The following is a 25,737-nucleotide window of genomic DNA, read 5'->3' as shown; positions in this document are numbered from 1 at the left end:
TGCAACAGAACACCTCCGGGACATTATGTTTCGGCCCATCTGACACCGCCAGATAGCACCTCAGTCTGTTCAGGAGCTCAGTGATGCCCTGGTCCAGATCTGGGAGGAAATACCCCAGGGCATCATCTGTCATCTCATTAGGAGCATGCCCCAACATTGTCAGGCATGCATACAAGCACATGGGGGCCATACAAACTACTGAGTACCATTTTGAGTAGCTGCAATGAAATTTTAACAAAATGGATTAGCCTGCTGCATCATTTTTTCACTTTGATTTTTGGGGTGTCATGAATTTAGCAAGTTGATAATTTTAATTTCCATCAAATAATGTGGCATTATTTTGTTTTTAACACATTCCCAGTCCATATCAGTATAGATATTCAGCATGATATTTTTCCCCATTGAGATCTGATGTGTTTTCAAAGTGTTCCTTAAATTTTTTTGAGCAGTGTATTATGACAGCGAGCACTCCTCCTCTGTCAGGATTAGAGATGAGCTCAGGTGTGTTTGAGTCCCCACGTGTCCGATCCTGCCAGGAAGCCGATACTGCACACGGTTAATCACAGGTAGTGAGAAATTTCCCGATCTGTGCAGCAGCGGATCCGGAAATGTCTCACTGCCTGTTATCAGTAGAGTGCAATGTTGGTTTCCTGGCGAGATCGGGCACGTGGGGACTCAAACACGCCAAAGCCCATCTCTAGTCAGGATACACTTACCAGCAGTTGCAGTCGTTTGGCCGCAACCACTAGGCAACAAAAGTTTTACAGTTTTCTAACAATCAACTTTTGTCAAACAGGGTAGGGCACACACAGATCAAAATTAGGCTGGTCCCTCCTCAACCAGCCAAATATCGATTTGCGTGTACCCAACTTTAGTCAAGCGCAGCATCGAGAAAGATTTATCAGAAGCTTATATGACACTAAAGGATAACTGTTCTTTGGTGTTTAGCTGTGCATGGAAGACATGTTCTCAGGATAATGGTATGGAGATCTCTGGTTTCCTAACTAGTGATTTGCAGTGACATTTTCGGCCATGAGGATGGTTCTTCTGTAGTTCATTCAAGTGGTGCCTTTCTCCTGTGAAGCACAGAAGAGCAGATCATACACAATAAATAATGAGATGTCATACATTATAAATACTGAGATGTCATACAACATAAATACTGAGATGTCATACAACATAAATACTGAGATGTCATACAACATAAATACTGGGATGTCATACAGCATAAATACTGGGATGTCATACAACATAAATACTGAGATGTCATACAACATAAATACTGAGATGTCATATAACATAAATACTGGGATGTCATACAACATAAATACTGGGATGTCATACAACATAAATACTGAGATGTCATACAACATAAATACTGAGATGTCATACAGCATAAATACTGGGATGTCATACAACATAAATACTGAGATGTCATACAACATAAAATACTGAGATGTCATACAACATAAATACTGAGATGTCATACAACATAAATACTGGGATGTCATACAACATAAATACTGGGATGTCATACAACATAAATACTGAGATGTCATACAACATAAATACTGAGATGTCATACAACATAAATACTGGGATGTCATACAACATAAATACTGAGATGTCATACAACATAAATACTGAGATGTCATACAACATAAATACTGGGATGTCATACAACATAAATACTGGGATGTCATAAAACATAAATACTGGGATGTCATACAACATAAATACTGGGATGTCATACAACATAAATACTGGGATGTCATACAACATAAATACTGAGATGTCATACAACATAAATACTGGGATGTCATACAACATAAATACTGGGATGTCATACAACATAAATACTGGGATGTCATACAACATAAATACTGGGATGTCATACAACATAAATACTGAGATGTCATACAACATAAATACTGAGATGTCATACAACATAAATACTGGGATGTCATACAACATAAATACTGAGATGTCATACAACATAAATACCGGGATGTCATACAACATAAATACTGAGATGTCATACAACATAAATACTGGGATGTCATACAACATAAATACTGAGATGTCATACAACAGATACTGAGATGTCATACAACATAAAATACTGAGATGACATAGGAAGAATTATGTAATGGCAATAACATAAGAATTATGTGTACCACATAAAGTAACATTAATAATTTACATAAGCAAATGTTATTTAGAATGAAATGGCTGTAATAAGCATAAACATTAGGGATGATCGAACATTGACTGTTCGAAATTCGGCCGAACTCCAGTTCTGTTACTCCTGCTGCAAAAGTGTCATTTAGCAATTATTAGTGTGAGGAAAGGGATATCTAGTGTAGTTAGGGTACTATATACCACTATAGTTAGATTCAATAATCTAGTTTCTGTAGGGAAAGTGTTAAGTGTCAGGGTGACCGTAATGTAGTTTAGGGTGAACTGACTCTGACTGCTATGCCAGGGTGACCGAACTCATCCATGTCAGAGTGACCGCAAGAAGAAAAAGATAATTTTTCTTATAATTTTTAGTAGAGCAGGGATGGGGCTCTGCTCCTTTCACACCTGGGCGTTTTTGTTTCAGGCATTTATTGGGCTTTTTTGTGGACGTCTTTGGAGGCAGGCATGACATCTGAACTTCTGTGTGGGGGTATATATACACACACACATATATGTATATCCATGCGCTAATGAAATTATTTGCAGGGATGGGGTTCCGCTCCTTTCACACCTATATGTGTGTATGTGTGTATATATATATATATATATATATATATATATATGTGTGTGTGTGTGTGTGTTTGTGTATATATACCCCTACACAGAAGTTCAGAAGTCATGCCTGCCTCCAAAGACGCCAAAAAAATGCCCAATAAACGCCTGCAACAAAAAAGCCCAGGTGTGAAAGGAGCGGAACCCCATCCCTGCTCTACTAAAAATTCTAAGAAAAATTATCTTTTTTTTCTGGTTCTGGACATGCTACAGAGCTGAAACTTCACAGGTACACTTTTTAGACCTCCCCAGACACTAAATCCAAAGAAATCTCTTTTTTCAATAATTTTTTCAATAATTGGCTCTCTATCAAAAACGACAATTTTTAAGAACTTTTTTTGTGTGATTAATAGTCCCTGGGGCATGACCTAGAACCCTAGGCACTTTTTAGGGGCATTTCTTGGGTTTTAGGGCTTCAAAATGGTGTTTTTTGATTCCATATATATGGGTACGGAAAGTATTCAGATCCCCTTAAATTTTTCACTCTTTGTTATATTGCAGCCATTTGCTAAAATCATTTAAGTTCATTCTTCTTCCTCATGAATGTACACATAGCACCCCATACTGACAGAAAAACACAGAATTGTTGACATTGTTGCGGATTTATTAAAAAAGAAAAACTGAAATATCACATGGTCCTAAGTATTCAGACCCTTTGCTGTGACACTCATATATTTAACTCAGGTGCTTTCCATTTCTTCTGATCATCCTTGAGATGGTTCTACACCTTCATTTGAGTCCAGCTGTGTTTGATTATACTGATTGGACTTGATTAGGAAAGCCACACACCTGTCTATATAAGACCTTCCAGATCACAATGCATGTTAGAGCAAATGAGAATCATGAGGTCAAAGGAACTGCCTGAAGAGCTCAGAGACAGAATTGTGGCAAGGCACAGATCTGGCCAAGGTTACAAAAAGATTTCTGCTGCACTTAAGGTTCCTAAGAGCACAGTGGCCTCCATAATCCTCAAATAGAAGACGTTTGGGACGACCAGAACCCTTCCTAGAGCTGGCCATCCGGCCAAACTGAGCTATCGGGGGAGAAGAGCCTTGGTGAGAGAGGTAAAGGAGAACCCAAAGATCACTGTGGCTGAGCTCCAGAGATGCAGTCAGGAGATGGGAGAAAGTTGTAGAAAGTCAACCATCACTGCAGCCCTCCACCAGTCGGGGCTTTATGGCAGAGTGGCCCGACGGAAGCCTCTCCTCAGTGTAAGACACATGAAAGCCCGCATGGAGTTTGCTAAAAAAAACACCTGAAGGACTCCAAGATGGTGAGAAATAAGATTCTCTGGTCTGATGAGACCAAAATAGAACTTTTTGGCCTTAATTCTAAGCGGTATGTGTGGAGAAAACCAGGCACTGCTCATCACCTGTCCAATACAGTCCCAACAGTGAAGCATGGTGGTGGCAGCATCATGCTGTGGGGGTGTTTTTCAGCTGCAGGGACAGGATGACTGGTTGCAATCGAGGGAAAGATGAATGCGGCCAAGTACAGGGATATCCTGGACAAAAACCTTCTCCAGAGTGCTCTGGACCTCAGACTGGGCCGAAGGTTTACCTTCCAACAAGACAATGACCTTAAGCACACAGCTAAAATAACGAAGGAGTGGCTTCACAACAACTCCGTGACTGTTCTTGAATGGCCCAGCCAGAGCCCTGACTTAAACCCAATTGAGCATCTCTGGAGAGACCTAAAAATGGCTGTCCACCAACGTTTACCATCCAACCTGACAGAACTGGAGAGGATCTGCAAGGAGGAATGGCAGAGGATCCCCAAATCCAGGTGTGAAAGACTTGTTGCATCTTTCCCAAAAAGACTCCTGGCTGTATTAGATCAAAAGGGGGCTTCTACTAAATACTGAGCAAAGGGTCTGAATACTTAGGACCATGTGATATTTCAGTTTTTCTTTTTTAATAAATCTGCAACAATGTCAACAATTCTGTGTTTTTCTGTCAGTATGGGGTGCTATGTGTACATTCATGAGGAAGAAGAATGAACTTAAATGATTTTAGCAAATGGCTGCAATATAACAAAGAGTGGAAAATTTAAGGGGGTCTGAATACTTTCCGTACCCACTGTATATATATATATATATATATATATATATATATACACACACACATATATTTATATATATATATATATATATATATATATATATATATATATACACACACACACATATATATATATATATATATATACCCCTATACAGAAGTTCAGATGTTATGCCTGCCTCCAAAGATGCCCAAAAAATGCCCAATAAACGCCTGAAACAAAAACGCCCAGGTGTGAAAGGAGCGGAACTCTATCCCTGCGCTAATAAAAATTCTAAGAAAAATTATCTTTTTTTTCTGGTTCTGGACATGCTACAGAGCTGAAACTTCACAGGTACACTTTTAGACCCCCCCCCCCCAGACACTAAATCCAAAGAAATCTCTTTCTTTTTTTTTTTTCAATATTTTTTTCAATAATAGGCTCTCTATCAAAAATGACAATTTTTAAGAACTTTTTTTTGTGTGATTAATAGTCCCTGGGGCATGACCCAGAACCCTAGGCACTTTTTAGGGGCATTTATTGGGTTTTAGGGCTTCAAAATGGTGTTTTTTGATTACCGAAGTTCGGGTCGCATAGATTTTAATGGGGTTCTGGAATCCGGACCCGAACTTTCGGGAAGTTCGGGTGTTCTGGCCGAACCAAACTTTTCAAAAGTTCGATCATCCCTAATATACATATGAAAAAAAAACTACACCAACTTATTAGCAAATCATAGAAGAGCTAGTTTAAAGAACGAGCAATTAACCAATAGGATCTTTCTTACCTGATACTAATATGCAAGATAATAATAAGTGGGGGTTGGAACAGACAAATGCCTCCTATTCACTATCATATCATGTAAAGCAAGGTGGCCACATACAGTCAGTCGTTCTGAGTGTCCAGTTTTAAAGTCCATTGCATATAAACAGCCCTTTCAATTTTAGAAATTGAGGAGAAATTTGTATTTGGATATATAGTAGGGTAACTCCACTTTTATGGGGGGGGGGGGGATATAGCAAATTAAAAAAAAAATATTGCTTATACAATTGCAATATAAATCATATTATACTTGAATGTTATTAAAAATTACCTTTCCTTTTCAATCTGCAGCCGCTAACATTTTCTGTAAAATTCAATGCAATATGGCTACCTGGAGGTGTTCTGTACACAGAACATGTACAGAACGACCCCCAGAAACATAATTTCTTGCTTATGTAAATGGCTCACTGATTTTCCCAGAAGTCTACACTAACCTCCTTAGCGGTATTCCCGAGTGTGGCTCGGGGTTAACTTTCCGTACCAAAAGCGTTAACTCCGAGCCACACTCGGGATTACCCCAGAATGTTACTCGCCTTCCCTGTGCTCCGCCGTCCTCCCCTCTGTCCTCCCCGCTGTCCTCCCCGCTGTCCTCACACTTTCTCCCTGCTCTGTGCACGGCTGATTGCCGGCACTTGCCTTCCGGTTCCCTCCCTGTGAGCGTTGTGGTTGTGAGGCAGGGGGGTGGAACCGGCGGCAAATTCAAAAGTGTAAATACACAAATGACATGATACAAAGCTGTGAGCCTAACGGATTACACTGCATCATGCCATTTCAGCACAGGATTCCACCTGGTGACTTTTCCAGTGCCCTGCCTGTGCTTTTCCAGTGCTTTGTGCCTGGAATATTGAGAATGACCATGGCGTCCAAAAAGCGTTCTTTTTGTGCATAGCGCTTTTAGTCGAACTGGAAAACGGCGACAGCGAAACGGAGTTACTTGAAGAACTGAGCAATAGCGATTCGTGGGAAAATTCGTGATCAGGTACGGAAAGTGACGACAGCGACGATTCTGATGTCTCTTTCTGGCACATAGCTTGTGGATTTTGGGAAGTATATCAAATAATTCTTCAGAATTTCCAACGGAGCTATGTGCCAGAAAGAGACATCAGAATCGTCACTGTCGTCACTTTCCGTACCTGATGACGAATTTTCCCACGAATCGCTATCGCTCAGTTCTTCAAGTAACTCTGTTTCACTGTCGCTGTTTTCCAGTTAGTCTAAAATCGCTTTTGTGCAAAAAGAACGCTTTTTGGATGCCATGGTCGTTCTCAATATTCCAGGCAGAAAGCACTGGAAAAGCACAGGCAGGGCACTGGAAAAGCCACCAGGTGAAATCCTGTGGTGAAATGGCATGATACAATGTAATCCGTTAAGATCACAACTTTGTATCATGTCATTTGGTGTATTTACATTTTTTAAATTGCCGCCGGTTCCACTCCTCTGCGTCGCAGCGCTCGCAGGGAAGGGAACCGGAAGACAGGTGCCGGCATCAGCCGAGCACAGCGGGAGGACAGTGGGAGGACGGGCGGGGATTGCAGGGGAAGGTGAATTTTAAAATGTGAAACAACAGATTTCTATGCAAGACAATGTACAGCTTTTAGCACAGTAATCTGGACATAATCAGACCACCAGGGAAGCTAAGATACAAGTCAGATATCAAACATCCCCTGCAAAAAAATGTATTTTTGGTAGGAGACTTCCAATAGAAAATCACATTTAAAGAGATGCAGACCCAGCAATTTTCCTCATTAGAGCCTTATAGCTGATTGATCATTTTGAAACCACTCCCAATAAACTCACTCAACACACGGCCACAGAGGAACAAACCGTTATTTCTTCAGAATAACAAAAGGTAGGAATCTGCAACAAATTTTGTTAAAGTCCTTGTAATTTCCAGAGATCACCCAGAGGGGAATGTTTTTTTCTCAACAAAAGTGGAGTTACACTTTAACCACTAAAGAGTTGTAAATATCAATTACATTTCAAGGGTGTATCTCCTATACCCTGCTTCTCAAGAATTTGCTACTTGTCAAAATGCTATCACAAAGAAGAAGCTGTCAAAATACAGGGGCACCTTTGTAAAATGACACTTGTAGAAAGTCTACAAGTGTCATTGAGTAAATACAATGCAACAGTTGTTACAGTCTATTTGTGAATAAAAGTTTCAACTTTATTTCCATTTCCATTTATTTTATTTAAACTTTCTTTATTGAATTGCATGGTAATTGTACAGTTTCTCTTTACTTTGTAAAGTGCTGTGCAAACTGATGGCAATATATAAATCCTGTTTAATATTCATTATAACAATAACAGCAATGAAAGTTTGTTTCTTTTGTAGTGTTTTATAAAAAAAAAAATGCCTTTTACTCATTTCTCATTATTCAAAAAAACTGCCATAATTTGTACCAGAAAAGTGATTTTAGTTTTATTATAGATGGGACAAATTTTAGAATAGGATACTACATGTCCACGTTAACGATAACCACCTGCTGTCCACTACATATACTGCGAATGGGCGGCAGGTACAAGCACAGTCACATACATGAAAAAGACCAGCCTTCTTCGGGGTTTGGGGCAAGCATGCACACCTCCCATGCCAAGCCATACTCTGATTGGACACAGCACAATTTTAGCCAATGATTTTGGCTGAAACCTGCTCATCAACTGTGATCAATCACACACAGAGTTCTTTGTTTGTTACTATCACAGTCCCACTCTAAGTCGCTGATCACCGCCATTACAGTATATCGTCCATAGCTGCGTAAATTCCAGTATATACGGGTGCCTCTCAAAAAATTAGCATATTGTGATAAAGTTCATTATTTTCTGTAATGTACTGATAAACATTAGACTTTCATATATTTTAGATTCATTACACACAACTGAAGTAGTGCAAGCCTTTTATTGTTTTAATATTGATGATTTTGGCATACAGCTCATGAAAAACCAAAATTCCTATCTCAAAAAATTAGCATATCATGAAAAGGTTCTCTAAACGAGCTATTAACCTAATCATCTGAATCAACTAATTAACTCTAAACACCTGCAAAAGATTCCTGAGGCTTTTAAAAACTCCCAGCCTGGTTCACTACTCAAACCCACAATCATGGGTAAGACTGCCGACCTGACTGCTGTCCAGTAGGCCATCATTGACACACTCAAGCAAGACGGTAAGACACAGAAAGAAATTTCTGAACGAATAGGCTGTTCCCAGAGTGCTGTATCAAGGCACCTCAGTGGGAAGTCTGTGGGAAGGAAAAAGTGTGGCAGAAAATATGCTAATTTTTTGAGAGGGACCTGTATACTATAGTTTGTAGAAACTATCAATTTCACAATAACCAATCAATATACTAAAGTGTTTGTTTTTTTTTTTTTGTTTTGTTTTTTTTTTTTACCAAAGACATGTAGCAGAATACATTTTGGCCTAAATTTTTGAAGAAATTAGATTTTTTGTTTGGATATGCTTTATAACAGAAACTAGAAAATATATTTTTTTCAAAATGTTCTGTCTTTCTTCATTTATATAATAAACAATAAAAAAAAAAACAATTGGCCTGGTCATGAGGGTGGTAAAAGCTTCCCAGAGGTCAAGTGATTAAAATTAACCCTTCTAAAAACATAAAAAAATATATATTTTTTTTTCATCTTTGGGCATAATTGCTGTACCCCCTTGTACCTCCCAGGTGCTCTTCCTTCTACTCCAGATGTGTCTGTTTTTTTTGGTGGTGAACCAGCTCCAAAAAAAAAAGCATGTATGTATTACTTTATTACCCCAAAAGAAAGCCTTGCTTACTGCCCCCCCCCCCCCCAAAAAAAAAAAAGAGTGTTAATGTATTACTTCATTACCTCAAAAGAAAGCCTTGCTTGTAGCTCCCCCCCCCCCCCCCACCACCACCACCACCCACCAAACAAAAATGTCTATGTATTATTTCAGTACCCTAGAGGTTCACCTTTTCCAGACAATAGCCCATGCAGTCAAGGAGCTCTAGAAGATATTAAAAATCTGTGCAACTTTGTAAAATGATCATTATTTTATTGTTTTACTTGTAGACCATTTGGGTTCCCTCAGAAGCCAGACCAAAAAAATTCTTAGTTAGAAACCCCCATGCCCTGACTTGTTTGCTAAGATGTGAAAACCCTTGGATGCTCACTCCCAGCATTGCAGGAGTGAAAAGTGGTTTTCACATTATAGCAACAAGGCAGAATGTGTACATACGCATAGCATACGTGTAGGCGAACACTTAGCGAATGTCTACAAAGGTTTCCCGGGACATAGTGTACCACATCACTATACAAAATGCCATCAAAAAAATCCTAAAAATATGAAAATTGCCATTGAAAAGTACACTCCACACTGGAGAGGAAGTAACCTTAAAAGAATATCCAGAAGTGAAACTTTCTGGATTTTTGAATTAAAATGTTCTCGACCTTGAGGACTCAATATTGAATGGGATATCAATTCCCATATCAACAATAGCTAACTTCCCGTTTTTCGTATATATGTACAGATAATATCATACACTACATTGTTTTTATACATTGTTTTTACATATTGTTTTTATACTTTTAGTGAATTTTTATAAATTTTAAAGATAGATTTTAAAGCTATTCTATTAAATTTAAATTTCACATATGTATTTATATGTGAAAACGTCTTTATTATATTGTTTTAAGTGTCATGAGAGTTAATGTTATTTATTTTAATAATTAATTAAATACCCATGTGATGAACTTTATCTACAAATGTCCATTTAAAATGGAAACAGGAAGGAATGGAGAATTCCATGTCCGGTGTCATAGGATCCATATATAATAAGTAGCCGAATTGAAAATTGGGGTGCGGGTTCTGTTTAAAACCAAGTATCATCATTATAATGAATTCGGATGGGAATAAGGTAAATTTTCTATATGTACAAATCGATGTAATTAAAGATTAGCCGTCCTATAGCTATTTCCGGTTCCCGGACCCTCCATTGCAGACACCGAAAGGGAAGACTCTCCTTCCTGTATAAAGAGATGGATGTGACGGCGCGCGCTCATCCCCATTCTCGGTTGAAGTCCTATTGGAGGAAACGCATCTGAAGGGGAGGCGTGCCGCCATTACGTCACTCGCGGTCCGCGCTGCAGCCGGACGCGAGTCCTACACGAAATTCTTTCTGCTAAGATCATCCTTAAACACTTGCTAACATCTCATTCATGTAAGTGCAATCTTATCTATTTAAAGCGGAGTTCCGGGCACAGAAATGATTTTTCAACAAACGTACCCCCGGGACAGTCAGGGCTAGTACATTCCACAATGGCTAGCCTCTGATCTGTCCCGGTTCGCACTTACCTTTTAGAAGAAATACTTACTTATAAAATTTCTTCCACAGCGTTTCCATCTCTCTTGTGGGCAGCTGAAGCCGGCGCGGTCCTCTTCGGCGTCTTCTTCCGCGTCTTCTTCTCCCAGAATGCGCCTGCACCGGCCCCTCTCGTCACTTCCGGTGTGGCGTCGCTCAGAAGTGGCGAGCAGGGCCGGTGCCGTCGCATTGATTCCTGGGAGCGATGACGTTCAGCTCCCAGGAATCATCGCGAGACAGGAAGTGATGGCGGAGCCGCGGCGCTGAGGGAGGAAGTACACTGAGGTGAGTATTTACAATCTTCAATTACAAGGTGAGTAAACAAAAAAAAAAAACCTAACTATCCAATTCCTTTTCAGGTGATGTCGAACTAGCGGACGGGCACAAAAAAAAAATATAGATTTTGTGCCCGGAACTCCGCTTTAATAAATGTTATCAAGGGTAATACACTATCAGCCTCCTATATATTTTTTATGCATATCGGAGTCAATCTGTGGAAACTGAAAAGCCACCCATCTGTTATGAGGGAGGAAGGAACAACGTTTTCAGCTTTATTACAGTGATCGCTGAGCCTGTTTCTGGTAAGAGGCCAGGTTTGCCTGTGTTGCACTGGAGTTTTATTCATGTTTGACGGTGACCCAGTTTAAGATTTTGATGTTGTGAACAGTCGGATCATCTTTATAGCACTTACCTTCTTCCGTCGGGTAAGGAGGAATTTCACCTGGTGGAGGGATATTTCATTCATTTTCACCCATATTTCTCTTTTTGGACCTTTCCACATCACTGGTTTTGGCTGATTTATTCACCTATACCCCAGCAAGAGGAGTTCTTCTGTTTTTCACGAACTGTCATATGATATCTTATGTATTTTGGTTTTTATCATTAGGAATTCTGTTTTGCTTTTTAGAGCTATCAATTATAAGAACATTTGTATGTAATTTCACCATTTTATTTCAGTTCACTTATCACCGTTAGGTGATTTTCCACATACATTGAATAAGCGCACTTTTTAATTTACATAGAAACTCCCATGTCCTGACTTGTTTGCTAGGATGTGAAAACCCTTGGATGCTCACTCCCAGCATTGCAGGAGTGAAAAGTGGTTTTCACATTATAGCAACAAGGCAGGACGTGGGGGTTGCTAAATGGGAATTGTGTGTTAATATCTTCTGCATAGGCTATTTTCTGGAAAAGGTGAACGTTTAAGGATTCAATAACAAAATATATATTTGGAGCCCTGGGTTTACCGTTGGGCATCATAGGCCTGTGCTTATAGGCAACCAAGGCATACAGGTGGCTTATTCCCGAACAGTTTTTGACCACATGTTTCTTTTCATCATCATAAGGAATATGGTCAGCTTATACAAGCTTTGGGGCTTGCACAAAGGTCTTTGGCCTTGCATCAATGGCATCAGTTTGAGATGCTTCTGAGTAGAGATCGACCGATTATCCGCAAAGCCGATATATCAAGGGCCGATATGCACTTTCCCCGATATATCGGAATCGGCCACCAAGGTGACTGATATTGCCGATATTTCAGGAAAGTGCATGCCCTGGAGTGATGCCTGCAGCTAGAGGCATCACCCCGGTAACGATCGGCTATCTTGTAATGACAACCAATGCGGCTGAGAAGCCGCTCGACTGTCATTACAAGGTGCGGGAGGGGACGTCCCCCCCTTCCCGCCGCCTTCCGCGGCTCGCCCGGGTCTCTCATCCCACCAGGAGACCCGGGCAACCATCCTGCATGACCGCCAAAGATCTGATGAAAGCCGCATTCGGCTGTGATTGGGTCTCCATGTACTCCGGGTACTCGGCACGAGATTGAAAAAAATTACAACATTCAAAACAGCCAAACTTGGCGTTTTGAATGCTTTTAAGTGCAGAGGAGGGGTTTAGGGTATTTTAGACCCCCAGATCCCTTCACAACAGTACCTTAAAAAAATAAATGAAAAAAAATATATATATTTTTTAAAATGTACGAAAATATCGGCCAATATCGGTATCGGCAATAAAAAAAAACGATATCGGTCGATCACTACTTCTGAGATCATTCAGAAATCATTGATAGGTGCAGTTGACCTTCTTCTGACCTAAACTATGGGAATGTAAAACCCATTTAAAGCTGTTAAAGGTTCATTGACACAGGTCTATACACACATATAATAAGCCAGCTGTTGGGTCTTATGCTGTATGGACAGTTAAGAAGGATGCCCCTTATTAATTTCTAGAACTCACTCTGTGATTGATGAGGGTTCCTCTGAATACATTTACATTCAAATTTCCTTCCATCAGACCTTTGAATCATTATATTTTCTGCATGGTGTCCTGCAACGAGATGAAGAATATATGATATGAAATTACCATAACATAAACCATGGGCAATCCACAGAAACTTCCTTTAAGTAGTGTATATTACAATATAAATAGTCTGGTAACTTGATGTGCTAATGATAGGTGAATTCTAACCATATCCTTCTATATTCTTTATTTCAAAACTCACATTGCAACAGAAACCTAGTGATTGCATTTTGGGATCCAATTCATGAATAGTACAACAGTTACATAAGACCACAACAATGCTGCACACTTGGAAAATAAATATATATTTTTAGTTATTATATATTTCTGCTTTAAAACAAATTTTACCTAATTTTAACCACTTTACCACTAGAGGATTTTGCTGTCTTACGTCTGGGCCACTTTTTGCGATTCGGCGCGTGCGACGCCATACCCAAACGAAATTTATGTCCTTTTTTTCCCACAAACAGAGCTTTCTTTTGGTGGTATTTGATCACCTGTGCGATTTTTACTTTTTGCGCTATAAACAAAAAAAGAGCGTAAATTTTGAAAAAACAACAATATTTTTCACATTTTTTTATATGAAATTCCCCCCCAAAAAATGTAAAAATCAAAATTTGTTTTAATTTTTGGCCAATTTGTTTTCTGCTACCTATGTTTGGTAAAAAAAATTCACAAAAAGCGTATTTTGATTGGTTTGCGCAAAAGTTATTGCGTTTACTAACAAAGGGAAAGATTTCTGTAATTTTTGGTGTTTTTTTTTTAACGCGTAATGGCGGCGATTTGTTTTGCGGGACTGCGACATTGCGGCGGACAGATCGGACCCTTGACTGACATTTTTGACACTTTTCGGGGTACCAGTGACATTACTGCAGTAATCAGTGCTATATATATGCACTGTTACTGTAAAAATGACACTGGCAGGGAAGGGGTTAATTTTATTGGAGAGGGAGGGGTTAATGTATGCCTGGTGCTTACTGACATGTGTGGGGGGAGGTGACTATGTGACACAAGGACAGATCCAGGGTTCAGCTATGCTGAACCCTGCAATCTGACCCTGCCTGTCACTTAGGAGATCCGCCCGCTTGTGTTTACCCCCGACGATCGGGGAAGAGCAGCGGCCCGACTCGCGCGCCGCCGTGAAAGGGGAGTGTCTGACGACGTAGTACTACGTCGTCAGACGATAACGAGCCACTCTGCCGCAGTAATATTACTGGTTAAAGCAGTAATAAACCCAAAAACAGAAATGTATAATATTGCACCTTACTAATCTTTAGATGTGGTGGATGCATTACTTATCTTTTTAGATTTTCTTTCATCTAGTAAGGGTCCTTTCACAAGGGCGATCCGATCTGATCCGCCTGTCAGTTTTTCAGGCGGACCTGATCGGATGCTCCATGCACTCCCTATGGGGCAACGGATGTCAGCGGTGACATGTCCGCTGACACCCGCTGCTCTCTGATCCGATCCTGTCCATGAAATCCGGATGGATGGAAACCCTATTTTCCATCCGTCTGGCGGATTGGATTGGATGAAAACGGACAGGCGGTCCATTCTCATCCGATCTCTCCATAGAGGACAGCGGGGATCTGACAGCTCCGTCTGTGCACACAGAGCAGAGACGGAGCTGTCATCCACCTGCTCAGTGGGGATTGGCGGATCGATCCCCCGCTGAGCAGAATGGACCTCGTCGGATGGTGCACTGTGTGAAAGGACCCTAAGTCTGTTCATTTTTAACTTCCTTTAACCACTTAAGCCCCAGAGGACTTGGCTGCTAAAAGACCAGGGTTTTTTTTGCGATTTTTTACTGCGTGATTTTTAACGGACAATTGCGCGGTCGTGCAATGCTGTACCTAAACGAATTTGACGTCCTTTTTTTCCCACAAACAGAGCTTTCTTTGATCACCTGTGCGATTTTTTGATCATGCGCTCTAAACAAAAAAAGAGCGTCAATTTTGCAAAAATAACAATATTTTTCACATTTTTTTATATGAAATTCCCAAAAAAAAATGTAAAAATCAAAATTTTTTAACATTTTCGGACAATTTTTTTTATGCTACATATGTTTGGTATAAAAAAAATCGCAAAAAGCGTATTTTGATTGGTTTGCGCAAAGGTTATCGCGTTTACTAACAAAGGGAAAGATTTTTGTCATTTTTGGTGTTTTTTTTTTTTTAACGCGTAATGGCGGTGATCTGCAATTTTTTTTTCGGTACTGCGACATTGCGGCGGACAGATCGGACCCTTGACTGACATTTTTGACACTTTTGGGGTTACCAGTGACATTACTGCAGTAATCAGTGCTATACATATGCAGTGTTACTGCAAAAATGACACTGGCAGGGAAGGGGTTAACTGTATTGGAGAGGGAGGGGTTAAGTGTGTCCTAGGGGCGTGATTCTAACTGTATAGGGACATGGCTATTGGTGTAAAAACAAAGATCAATGGTCCTACATAGTAGAACCGTCTGATCTTCATTTTTACACCAGGGAGAATGACGGGCCGCTTGTTTACATAAGCCGCTCCTCCCTTCACCGGAGCAATCGTAGTGTGACCGGTGGACATCGGGTCCGCCGGTCACAGGCACTGACTTGCCAGTGAAGGAGCCGCGGCGGGCACGCACCCGCCCGCAATTGGCTCTCAAGTCAGTGACAGGCGAGTGACGTACCCATACGTCACTCTGCCTGGCCGGGGCTGACCGCCGCAGTATATAGTCGCGCGGCGGTCGGCAACCGGTTAACCGACTAAACTGTCCAGCAAAAGTGACAGTTAGGTGGTTCAGACAAACTATTTAACTCTGACAGAGGTGCTTACAATGATCATCTTAAAAAACGAATTGAAAAGGATTAAGAGAGGTGCATGGAAGCCAGTCAGCCCCCAGTCTGATGTACTCACCCTCCAGTCTGCCACCAATGGGGGGAGAAAAAAGGAACAAAGGAATAAAATATAAGCAGATAAAAATTCTGCTTTAGTTACCTATTATTGCATCAATCATTCTAGTCCCCAAGGGACAACAAAAAAATACAGTGAGATTATATTGTAGGTGGTGCTCCACATTTGACTTACCTTTGTGGTGATTCTTCTTCTGTAAGCCCCTCTTATTATTATCTCTTATTCCTGGAAGAGAAAAATGACAATGCAATTTATAGTACGGATTCTAGAAGAATAGAGTTAAAGTGGTTGTAAAGCCTCAAGGTTTTTCACCTTCATGCATAGAAAACCTCTTGTGCTGCACAAACCCCCCCCCCCCCCAGACCCCGCTTTTTCTTACCTGAGCCTGATCTGATCCAGTGATGTGCACGAGCGCAGTGGCCCCGGCCGCTGTCTCTCTCCTCATTGGGCAGATTGATAGCAGCAGGAGCCATTGGTCAATTAAATCCTGTGACACGGGAGCGGAGGGCAGGGCTGTCTGTGTCAATGGTCGCAGCAGCAGGACTCAGGAGCACGCCCGCACAGGTGCCCCGCAGAGAAAGCCGATTTTTCATGGGGGACACCTGATGAGGAGGAGGGGCCTGGAGCGCCAGCAATGCACCCCAGAAGAAGAGGATTGGGGCTGCTCTGTGCAAAAAGATTGCACAGAGCAGGTAAGTAAAAGCATGTTTGTTATTTTTATTTTAAGAAAATAAAAATAAAAGGTTTACAACCCCTTTAAAGTGATTCTATGCATTAAGATAAGCAACCTTCTGTGTGCAGCAGCCCCCCCAGCCCCCCAAATCCTTACCTGAGCCCATCACGATCCAACGATGTTGCACAAGAGGCTTGGCTGTCCAAGACTCTCCCTCCTCATTGACTGAGACAGCATCGGGCGCCATTATGAGCCAATGAGAAGAAAGAGGAGGGTGGGCCGGTCCGGGCCGCAACTCCGTGTCTGAATGCACACACAGAGCAGCAGCTTGGCTGGGGTGCCCACATAGCAAGCTGCTTGCTGTGGGGGGGCTCAGCAGTGAGGAGGGGCCAGAAGAGGCAGCGAGAGGAGGATCTGGGCTGCTCTGTGCAAAACCGCTGCACAGAGCAGGTAAGTATAACATGTTTGTTATTTAACCGCTTGCCAAACGCCGCACGACAATTTACTGCGCAGTCAGCCCCCTACAGGCAAAACGATGTAGGGCTACGTAGCTCTCCCACGAGCATCTAGCAGACGAGTGCGCGCTGCCGGAGGCGCGCTTCCGCCCCCGCTCGTTCATTAACATCCCCAGGCGTGTGACCGGTGGCTCCGATGTCCGCCGGTCACTCGCGATCTCCCGCTGGAGAGGGAGAAAGACAGGCGGCTGATGTAAACAAAGCTGCCTGTCATTCTCCCTGGTGTAACTGCAGAGATCATACGATCCTGCTATGTAGGATCGTATGTCTCGGTAGATACATCACAAGCCTCGCCCCCCCCCCCCCACAGTTAGAATCACGCCCCTAGGGATACATTTAACCCACTAATCACCAATAAAGTTAACCCCTTCCCTGCCAGTGTCATTTTTACAGTAACAGTGCATATTTATAGCACTGTTTACTGTAGTAATGTCACTGGTACCCCCAAAAGTGTCAGTCAAGGGTCTGATCTGTCCGCCGCAATGTCGCAGTCCCGCAAAAAAAAATCGCAGATCGCCGCCATTACTAGTAAAAAAAAAAAAACAATACAAAATGACATAAATCTTTCCCTTAGTTAGTAGACGCAATAACTTTTGGGCAAACCAATCAAAATACGCTTATTGCGATTTTTTTTTTACCAAACATATGTAGCAGAAAACAAATTGGCCTAAAATGTTAAAAAATTTGGATTTTTGCATTTTTTTGGGGGGGGAATTTCATATAAAAAAAATGAGAAAAATATTGTTATTTTTTCAAAATTGTCGCTATTTTTTTGTTTATAGCGCAAAAGGTAAAAATCGTACAGGTGATCAAATACCACCAAAAGAAAGCTCTTTTTGTGGGGAAAAAAGGACGTCAAATTCGTTTAGGTACAGCTTTGCACGACCGCGCAATTGTCCGTTAAAGTCATGCAGTGCCGAATCGCAAAATAGGCCCTGGTCTTTAAGCAGCCAAATCCTCCGGGGCTTAAGTGGTTAAAAAAAAATAAACAGAGACTTTAGTATCACTTTAAATGCTAAGTTTACCTTTTGAAAAAAACAAATAAATAAATGCACATTTTTTTGCAGGTAAAATGTGCATTTATTTTTTTTTTCTAAGGAGTCTGCAGAGCATTGCATCCGTGTTCAGCAGATCGTGGGTGCAATTTCAGGCCCCTGCAGACTCTCAGGATTGCGGTCTGCCTGTACCTTGTATGGGCAGGCAGTTACATGAGAGCAGGAAGATCAATGGACTATGAGAACGCTCACCAACCCCTGCACAGTTCAGTGAGAACTACAAGCGGCTAATGGAACTTGTAGGCTATTCACTCACAGGAAAATGGGAATTAATGATGGGGCCGTGTTGGCGGAGCCCTGCACAGCCGTGCTGTTTTTTAAATTGAGTCTGTGGTTGCGGGAAGAAGATTCCCTGCCCACTGTCACAGGGAGGGGGGATCGGGAGTGCAGGAGCTGGAACAAGTATCCTTTAATATCATCTGTGTTGGACCCTTATGGATGGCTTTCCAAAACTGGGCCACATTTTTTTAAAGAACCAGAAAATAAAAAACAGTCTGTGTTGCCTCCATTAACAGATCACATAACACCTTCTATTGCTGATACCAAAAGCTAGAAAATAACAACAGGGATTCCATCTTGAAATTTCACTGGAATCAAGATGTATTTATAACCATATGATGGGTTATAAGCACGGGGGGCTACGATTTATTTTTTTTTGGCACACAGTGATATACAGTAAACCCCTTACATTTTTGTAAATATTTTATTATATCTTTTCATGTGACAACACTGAAGGAATTACACTTTGCTACAATGTAAAGTAGTGAGTGTACAGCTTGTATAAAACCCCATTCACACTACCGCGACTTGGACCGCGACTTGTCAGCCTAACAAGTCACGGTCCTCACGGTCCCATAGTGTAGTACAGGAGCCGTTCTAATAGGAGCGACACAAGTCACTCCGACTTAGAAAAAGGGTCCTGTACTACTTCGGGGGGCGACCTGGAGGCGACTTGCATTGACTTCCATTATGTGAAGTCTGTGCGAGTCGCGCCGAAGTCGCGCTGCACACTACTTCACAGGTCGCCCCCGAAGTCGTGCACAAGTCGTGCCGCGGTAGTGTGAATGGAGCCTAACAGTGTAAATTTGCTGTCCCCTCAAAATAACTCAACACACAGCCATTAATGTCTATACTGCTGGCAACAAAAGTCAGTACACCCCTAAGTCGAAATGTCCAAATTGGGTCCAATTAGCCATTTTCCCTCTCCAATGTCACGTAAATCGTTAGTGTTACAATGTCTCAGGTGTGAATGGAGATCAGGTGTGTTAAATTTGGTGTTAGCGCTCTCACTCTCTCATACTGGTCACTGGAAGTTCAATATAGCACCTCATAACAAAGAACTCTCTGAGGATCTGATAAAAAGAATTGTTGCTCTACATAAAGATGGCCTAGGCTATAAGAAGATTGCCAAGACCCTAAAACTGAGCTGCAGCGCGGTGGCCAAGACCATACAACGGTCTAACAGGATAGGTTCCACTCAGAACAGGCCTCGCCATGGTCGCCCAAAGAAGTTGAGTGCATGTGCTCAGCGTCATATCCAGAGGTTGTCTTTGGTGAATAGACATATAAGTGCTGCCAGCATTGTTGCAGAGGTTGAAGGGGTGGGGGATCAGCCTGTCAGTGCTCAGACCATACGCAGCACACTGCAGATGGTGTCAAGCGTGTGTGGAAGCAACCAGGTGAGGAGTACAAAGACAAGTGTGTCTTGCCTACAGTCAAGCATGGTGGTGGGGGTGTCATGGTCTGGGGCTGCATGAGTGCTGCTGGCACTGGGGAGCTACAGTTCATTGAGGGAACCATGAATGCCAAAATGCCAACATGTACTGTGACCTACTGAAGCAGAGCATGATCCCCTCCCTTCGGAGACAGGGCTGCATTCCAACATGATAACGACCCCAAACACACCTCCAAGACGACCAATGCCTTGCTAAAGAAGCTGAGGGTAAAGGTGATGGACTGGCCAAGCATGTCTCTAGACCTAAACCCTATTAAGCATCTGTGGGGCATTCTGAAATGGAAGGTGGAAAAACGCAAGGTCTCCAACATCCACCCACTCCGTGATGTTGTCGTAAAGGAGTGATAAAGGACTCCAGTGGCAACCTGTGAAGCTCTGGTGAACTCCATGCCCAAGAAGGTTAGGGCAGTGCTGGAAAATAATGGTGGCCACACAAAATATTGACAGTTTGGGCCCAATTTGGACATTGTCACTTAGGGGTGTACTCACTTTTGTTGCCAGTGGCTTAGACATTAATGGCTGTGTGTTGAGTTATTTTGAGGGGACAGCAAATTTACACTGTTATACAAGCTGTACACTCACTACTTTACATTGTAGCAAAGTGTCATTTCTTCAGTGTTGTCACATGAAAAGATGTAATAAAATATTTACAAAAATGTGAGGGGTGTACTCACTTTTGTGAGATACTGTGCATTACAAGGATTTTAACAAACTTTGTTGCGGATTCCTACCTTTTGTTATTCTGAAGAAATCATGAATTGCTCCTTTTTGCCCTTGTGCTCAGTGAGCCTAATGGGAGTGGTTTCTTAATTATCAATCACTGTTTTTAATTTTTATTAATTTTAAGTGATCACATATACTCTGTTCTCAGTTGCATAAGCGACTTAGAGAGCTGGAGGTGAAGAAACAACATTACACTGATCTTCTCATATAATGGCTGTGAAGGGGGATGTCAACACAAGTCTTGGCAATTGGAGGACAGGTAGACGGTTCTTCTAGCACAGCCAGAAAAATGACCATGCTGAGATGGATGTTTTCTCCTGTTTAGTGTTGTCAGTTAAACATAGAAAAGCAGGGGGGACTGGCAGGATCACCAGGTATGTCATACAAATGAAGCAATGCAAAGAGAGCAGGATACTTTTTAACATAAGTATATGTTACTACAGGTACATATTATGACTATGAAATGTTGGGGTAATATATTCTTTAAATACATACACCAGATGTAAAGTCAAAAATGACATTGAATGAAGGGGGGATCATAATCCCAATGATTCTCAACAGCATCAAGTGACAACAATGCTTACATTTGAATTTGATTTACTAAAGATAATTTTTAAAATCTAGAGCTTCTCTTGAAGATAATTGGATGCTGGATGCAAATAGAGAGTCATTTTGCATTTTACCTCTTACATACTTCAGTAAATCAAGCCTAAATTATTTTGTCTTTTCCAGTTACAGTGTTGCCCCAAAAGTGACATGCACCATCGACCAGCAAATTGATGGCTATCTTGCATGTCTACTCATGTCTGCATTCTCACTACATACTATATATGCACAGCCTTAGAGATAATGAATACCATGATATGTCAAGCCAAAAAATGTTTTTTTCTTAAGTTGTGGATAGAGTGTGGAAGCATTAGGACCACTGACTATTTTTTGTTTGCTAACTAGAGATCCATTTGAGAGATTTTCCCTCACTTCCTGTCCCGGTGACAATGATTTTACCATCAGGAAGCATGGAAAGGAATGAAATGGGGACACCAACAGAAACTTAAAAAATGGAGTTCTAGCCTTCCCTACTATTCTAGACCTCTCAAACATAAAAAAAAATTGCACATTCTAATGATTCTGCATATACATTCATACACATTTATATGTCAACTTGGCAAAAACCAAATGTTCTTGAGGCTATGTTGTCTTCTGCATGAATGTTCTTATATTATGGGCAATAGTATAAAACCTCATTAAAGTCACTATGAACTGAAGAGCACAGGAAATACAGACGTCTTTGTAACAAGAGATACAAAGTAACAATTCTAGACACCTTTGATTACATTTATTTGCTAATTCCCTCTAATGTTCTCTGGAATTGATATGGGTGTCTCTTATCACAAAGACATATGTACAAACCCAAATCCAAAAAAGTTGGGTCACTGTACAAATTGTGAGTAAAAGAGGAATGGACTAATTTACAAAACTCATAATCTTATATTTTATACACAATATAATATAGATAACATATCAAATGTTGAAAGTGAGACATTTTGAAACGTCCTGCCAAGTATTGGCTCATTTTGGATTTCATGAGAGCTACACATTCCAAAGAAAATGGGACATGTAGCAATAAGAGGCCGGAAAAGTTAAATGTACATATAAGGAACAGCTGGAGGACCAATTTGCAACTTATTAGGTCAATTGGCAACATGATTGGGTATAAAAAGAGCCTCTCAGTGTGGCAGTGTCCCTCAGAAGTCAAGATGGGCAGAGGATCACCAATCCTCCCAATGCTGCGGTGAAAAATAGTGGAGCAATATCAGAAAGGAGTTTCTCAGAGAAAAATTTGAAAGAGTTTGGAGTTATCATCATCTACAGTACATAAAATCATCCAAAGATTCAGAGAATCTGGAACAATCTCTGTGTGTAAGGGTCAAGGCCGGAAAACTACACTGGATGCCTGTGATCTTCGGGCCCTTAGACGGCACTGCATCACATACAGGAATGCTACTGTAATGGAAATCACAACATGGGCTTAGAAAACATTGTTGGTGAACACAATCCACCGTGCCATTCGCCGTTGCCGGCTAAAACTCTATAGGCCAAAAAAGAAGCCATCTCTAAACATGATCCAGAAGCGCAGGCGTTTTCTCTGGGCCAAGGCTCATTTATAATGGACTGTGGCAAACTGGAAAACTGTTCTGTTGTCAGACGAATCAACATTTGAAGTTCTTTGTGGAAAACTGGGACGCCATGTCATCCGGACTAAAGAGGACAAGGACAACCCAAGCTGTTCTCAGTGCTCAGTTCAGAAGCCTTCATCTCTGATGGTTTGGGGTTGCATGAGTGCGTGTGGCATGGGCAGCTTACACATCTGGAAAGACACCATCAATGCTGAAAGGTATATCCAAGTTCTAGAACAACATATGCTCCCATCCAGACGTCATCTCTTTCATCATCTCTTTTGCATTTTCCAACATGACAATGCCAGACCACATACTGCATCAATTACAACATCATGGCTGCGTAGAAGAAGGATCTGGGTACTGAAATGGCCAGCCTGCATTCCAGATCTTTCACAGATAGAAAATATTTGGCGCATCATAAAGAGGAAGATGCGACAAAGAAGACCTAAGACAATTGAGCAACTAGAAGCCTGTATTAGACAAGAATGGGACAAAATTCCTATTCCTAAACTTGAGCAACTTGTCTCCTCAGTCCCCAGACGTTTACAGACCGTTATAAAAAGAAGAGGGGATGCCACACAGTGGTAAACATGACCTTGTCCCAACTTTTTTGAGATGTGTTGATGCCATAAAATTTAAAATCAATTTATTTTTCCCTTAAAATGATACATTTTCTCAGTCTAAACATTTGATATGTCATCTATGTTGTATTCTGAATAAAATATTGAAATTTGAAACTTCCACATCATTGCATTCTGTTTTTATTCACAATTTGTACAGTGTCCCAACTTTTTTGGAATCGGGTTTGTATTTCATATGCTCCTTAGCGCCATCTAGGGACTGTAAAGCAGTACAGTAAACCCCCCTCCATTGCGGGGGTTTACTGTACTGCTTTACAGTCCCTAGATGGCCCAGCCGCGAAAAGTGAAATTCCGCGAAATAGAAAAACCCTATTAAAATGCATTGTAGGCATGTTTTTTTACTGTCACTGTACATGTAAAAGCATTTTAAGGTCTTTAAACACACTTTTAAAACAATAGAAACTCATTTAAACACATAAAAGATACTAAGAGACAGAGCAAGAGCTATGGAAAACACAAAAATATTTCATCTTTAATGATTTATATAGTAAAATAACATTACAAAAAAAAACTCGAATTACCGGGACCGCAAAAACTGGACCGCGATGGAGCGGGGGATTACTGTATTTTCCTACTGCAAATAATAATGGAACATTTGTTCAAAAGAGAAAATGATCAAAAAGAACATTTATTTTTGCCCAGTTTGAAAAATACATGCAGATTCACTGAATGAATGACTATGCAATTTTTTTTTTTTTTTTTTATACAAGACCCCTAAGGGAATCCTGGCATTGGAGAAAAATATAACATGACATTTAAATATTTCTGAAAGTTGTATTGCCTGACGTATATGCTAATCCAATGGCTTCAATATTTTGAGTCACTGAGCCAAAACAAGTAAAGGAAATTCTAGCCTTTTTTTTCTGACTTTGATTTCCTCCGTATAGGTCTGGGTATCAAGTACCAAAGCCATACACAAGTAGACAACTGATACTTTCTGAAGGTTGGCATTGGCAGCCCCCATATTTATCTTATGGCAGGTTTACTTTAAGTCCACAACAGCAGAGCACTAGCTGCAACTGTATAGGTTCGGTGGTATTGGCCAAAAAGTTGAAGACTTTTTTTGGACTAAATATATATTTTACATGAGACAATGCACCACTCTTAAAATGTCCATTAGTATTTCTAATTACTCTGATAGCCAAACATTTGCCTTACTTGTTCTTCAGATCTTCACTGTATATCAATGTTACATAAAGGCACTCTTCATATTTGTGTTCTGTTTGACAAATTCAATACTACTGTTTGCCCAATAATTATCTAAACCGCCCAACTCAGTCAATATGAGAATGAGGAATCAACTCCTAGCAACCAATCAGAAATTAGGTGTTACTTGTATAAATGCAGTCAACCCAATGATGTTTGGTGGCTTCCAAGTCCTTGCTAGTCACAAATTGTCATTGCCCTGTGTCAAACGTGTGAAGGTCCTTGGTCCAGGACAGGGTTTCTTTTCAATTGTAATGCCCTCTTTTTCTTGTTTGGGCTACAGTTTCCTGTCTTAATATCAGTCAGATTCTGGTCCAAACTTACCTGCGTTACTATGCCCATCGGCAGTCCAACAGTAGAACAGGGCCAGAGCCACAGCCAGCATGAAAATCGTGGACGACTTCATGTTTTAATGGTTCCTGAAAGAGGATCAGCACTATTCCGTTGCCGTATGTCACTCACCTCCACCTTGCTCTCATATGAGCTTAAGACTCACACAAGGAAGGGCTGTACAACAGGTTTAAAAATGATGGAATGTCAAGTATCCCCCCCAACTTTAACCCTTTCATCACAAGCTTGAGATCGTCCCTCAGTGTTATTATCTAGGCGCCGACTACTTCCACTTTGGCTGGCTTCTGTGTTCTTTGTCCGCTTTGTTTGACAGATTTAGAGAGATTTTTTTTTTTTTTTAAAACAGGTATTGAAAGTTAGTCAGACGTGACGGAAGATTTTAAAAGATTAAATCAGTCTATTAAACATCATGTTTTGAAACTACTGTAAGTACAAGACACTGCTTGGGGATTTAAAGGGGATTCCAAAAGATGCTTTATT

General features: G+C 41.0%; 1 protein-coding gene across 1 annotated transcript; it reads right to left on the bottom strand.

The window, feature by feature from the left end:
- Positions 1-654: 654 nt before the first annotated feature.
- On the bottom strand, positions 655-25,528 carry LOC309568025 (uncharacterized protein). Its single transcript, XM_082273599.1, has 4 exons — positions 25,227-25,528; positions 16,353-16,396; positions 13,224-13,313; positions 655-1,076 (listed from the first exon to the last, which is right to left on the bottom strand). The coding sequence occupies exons 1-4, from the start codon at positions 25,310-25,312 to the stop codon at positions 970-972; spliced, it is 327 nt and encodes a 108-aa protein (XP_082129725.1). The 5' UTR covers positions 25,313-25,528; the 3' UTR covers positions 655-969.
- Positions 25,529-25,737: the final 209 nt, after the last annotated feature.

Source organism: Pelophylax lessonae (assembly GCF_965119305.1).
Source record: "Pelophylax lessonae genome assembly, chromosome: 12".
NCBI lineage: Eukaryota > Metazoa > Chordata > Amphibia > Anura > Ranidae > Pelophylax > Pelophylax lessonae.
This window is presented reverse-complemented; position numbering and strand designations above follow the sequence as displayed.

Coding starts and splice junctions, on each gene's coding strand:
- LOC309568025 (XM_082273599.1), bottom strand. CDS start 25,312: ATGAAGTCGTCCACGATTTTCATGCTGGCTGTGGCTCTGGCCCTGTTC. Junction 16,397..25,226: donor GGGCATAGTAACGCAGGTAA/GTTTGGACCAGA, acceptor TCCAGGAATAAG/AGATAATAATAAGAGGGGCT. Junction 1,077..13,223: donor GAACCCTCATCAATCACAGA/GTGAGTTCTAGA, acceptor TGTGCTTCACAG/GAGAAAGGCACCACTTGAAT.